General features: G+C 48.6%; 1 protein-coding gene across 1 annotated transcript in view; it reads right to left on the reverse strand.

The window, feature by feature from the left end:
- WDFY1 (WD repeat and FYVE domain containing 1) overlaps positions 1-2,729 on the reverse strand; it is a 28,682-nt gene extending 25,953 nt beyond the window's left edge. The window contains exon 1 of the mRNA XM_075581044.1: positions 2,553-2,729. Within this exon, the coding sequence (XP_075437159.1) occupies positions 2,553-2,686 (134 nt within the window). The 5' untranslated portion in view covers positions 2,687-2,729. The remainder of the gene's footprint in view (positions 1-2,552) is intronic.
- Between the last annotated feature and the right edge of the window lie 556 nt (positions 2,730-3,285).

Consider the following 3,285-nt stretch of genomic DNA (forward strand, 5'->3'; position numbering starts at 1 on the left):
CTTCCAGGCGCACCCAGAAAACGTATTCTAGGAGAAAACAGGGCGTAAGGCCTGGGACATAGTATGTTCAGCCGCGCTGAGGCGCGCTCCTGCTCTGCCTCGCCTGCTGAAAATTGAGCTTTTTTCTGTCCTTGCAGGCGAGGCAGTGAGCGCGCTCTGGGGGCAGAGGCGTGTCAGGAGGCGGAGCGGGAGGCGCGCCTAGTCCCCCGCTCCCATTGGATAGGAGCGGTCACGTGACCGCTCCTCCGAGCGGCAAATTTGAAATTTGCCTGTCTCGGCAAAGTTTCTGAGCCTCTGCACGCATCAGCGTGCATGCGGAGGGGGAAACTATAGCCGCGCTGATGACAGATGCAGGGGGTTTGTGCATCTGCTCAGCGCGGCTCAGCCCGCCTCAGCGAGCTTGAACTTACTATGTCCCAGGCCTAAAGCACAAGTGGCCAACTGCAGTCCTCAAGGGCCACCAACCGGTCAGGCTTTAAGGATATCCCTGATTCTGCACAGGTGGCTCAATCAGTGGTGTACACACACACACACACACACACACACACCAGATTTTATTTTTTATTTTTTTAAAGATAGTCAAAAGTTTCCATTTTTTCTCCATAATTAAAACATATCTAGTTTAAATTAAACAAAATAATTTAAAATACTTCGGCGTATCCGATGTTTTTTTATTTATAAATCATTTACATTTAACCTACACAACATGCAAATGCCATTGGATCCCTTTGGCCCGGTGCAGGGCAGCTGCATAAAAAGGGGATCTGAATTTCAAGTGGCAAAAGCATGTGAGGCGGGAGGAAGTGATAACTGGGGCGCCTCGTCTTCCAGGCTACAAACTACAAGAGAGTTCCTTGTTCATTGGCCATACAAGCGCAGATCCCATTTTAACTAGGCCCCGCTAGACATAGTCAAGACATTGTTATCATGCATGTCCTAATAAACCCTGCTTTGGAGCTACAAAGACACAGGCTGGCAGAATAGTGAAAAACAAATGTCTAAAGAATTTAAAGGGGCAGCCCCACATAGGACCAGTAATCTAATGGGAAAGATACAAAAATACTTTGTGTCAAATCTTATATGCAACGTTACGTTTTTATAACTAATATAACAAATATGTCTATGACCCAATCTTAACCACTTTTATGATGAGACTGTTCTTGGATCTTATATCTTCGTGCAGGAAAGACGATATAAAATTGCGCGACAAAAATCACTGGATTAAGATCAAAACAAGTGAAGCAAATATAATCAAGATAAAATATCCATCCTTATCTGTCCCTGCAGCTCGGGTTCCCTCTCTCACCCAGAGAGAAAGGGAAAACTTCCAAACAATAAAGAAGCTATAGAGCTGGGAGAGAGAAGACAGAGAAACAGGTCACCGTGAGATCTGTGGGGGGTTGGGGTTATCCCTGCGCTGAAGGAACTCACAGGATGAAAGTTATTTTGCACAGAAGACTGGAACGGATCTTCCTGCGCCCCCCCCCCCCAACTTGGCTCTGGCTGCGGGGTCATGTGACATCATATTGCCATGGCAACACATCTCGTGACCCTGCAACGCCTGGTTTCCCTGACGACGCGGTCGCTGGAAGGTAAGTGAAGATACAGAGGCCTCACGCGATCCCCGGCATTTCATTTGAATGACTTCGGGGAAGCGCGGGGCATCTGCAACTGCTGCACCCCACCCAGAAAGTCTAGCACCCCCGGTATATAATCACTGACATGAAAGCCTGTAAGACAGTGGTAATCAAAGTGCTGTAAGTGGTCTTAGCAGAAGACTGCTTAGCAAATATAAGCCTGAATCTTTCTAAAGAGGAAAAAAATTGCTTGATGAATTATTGGGGGTTGCTGATTAAACGGCTGGGCCATAAGGAACTTTATCATTTAAATGGGCAATAAGCAGCGATCAGTCACTTAAAACAGTCGTGATGCTGTATCTGCCAAATTAAATTCTAACTGTGTGTAACACTGGGAAGCGCTATCCCGCGAGGTTTCGGAAAGCTACATACAATGTCTGTGCTAAGCAATCAGAGAGGAGAGAGGTGTGTTTGTTTTAAATAGAAGGGTTTTTGTCAAGTTGTTGTTGCGCATCACTGGTCCTCTCTAGCTGTGTTATTGTCACATCATTGTGTATGATCCTCGCTAACTGTGGTATTGTCACCTCTGTTCATTTAATGTAACCATGTATTGTCACCATAACTGTGCGCAGAACATACGTGAAAACGGTAACTCAATATACTACTTCCTGGTAAAACATGTTATAAATATATATTTTTTAAGTTGTACAATGGTCCTCTCTAGTTGTGTAATTGTCACATTGTTGTGTATCAGTCCCCTCTAGCTGTGTTATTGTCGTCATTGTGTACCAGTCCTCTCTAGTTGTGTTATTGTCATGTCATTCTGTATTGGTGTTCTAAAGCCATGTCACATTGCGGTGTAGTTATCACGTCATGCCATGATAGTGTGCACTGGCTGTCCCTGCTCTTGTTGTGTAGTTGTCCTGTGACGTAATGGTGTTAATGTCGTGACGTATCGGTCACGTGCTGCTGTACCGGTCCTCGCTGGCTGTGATGACGCCGTCCTCGCGCGGGATGAAGCTCGCGCCGGTCACGTGCTCTTGGTGCCCGTGGATCTTGGTGATGAGTGCGGGTCCGCGCGGAGACCGGGAGTGTATCTCTGCCGCCATGTCTGGTCATGTGACCCGGTGCACAGCGCAGTGAGGGGGGGGGGAGCTAATACAGAGAATAGCGGCGCCCGCCCCTGAGAGGAAGGATTACCGTAATGCACAATATAGCGGCGCCCGCCACTGAAAGGCAGGATTACCGTAATGCAGAGAATAGCCGCGCCCGCTCTGAGAGGCAGGATTACCGTAATGCAGAGAATAGCGGCGCCCGCTCTGAGGCAGGATTACCGTAATGCAGAGAATAGCGGCGCCCGCTCTGAGAGGAAGGATTACCGTAATGCAGAGAATAGCGGTGCCCGCCCCTGAGAGGAAGGATTACCGTAATGCAGAGAATAGCGGTGCCCACCCCTGAGAGGAAGGGTTACCGTAATGCAGAGAATAGCGGCGCCCGCTCTGAGAGGAAGGATTACCGTAATGCAGAGAATAGCGGTGCCCGCCCCTGAGACGAAGGATTACCGTAATGCAGAGAATAGCGGTGCCCGCCCCTGAGAGGAAGGATTTCCGTAATGCAGAGAATAGCGGCGCCCGCCCCTGAGAGGAAGGATTACCGTAATGCAGAGAATAGCGGTGCCCGCCCCTGAGACGAAGGATTACCGTAATGC

The sequence above is a fragment of the Ascaphus truei genome, unplaced genomic scaffold, assembly GCF_040206685.1.
Source record: "Ascaphus truei isolate aAscTru1 unplaced genomic scaffold, aAscTru1.hap1 HAP1_SCAFFOLD_1017, whole genome shotgun sequence".
Lineage (NCBI taxonomy): Eukaryota > Metazoa > Chordata > Amphibia > Anura > Ascaphidae > Ascaphus > Ascaphus truei.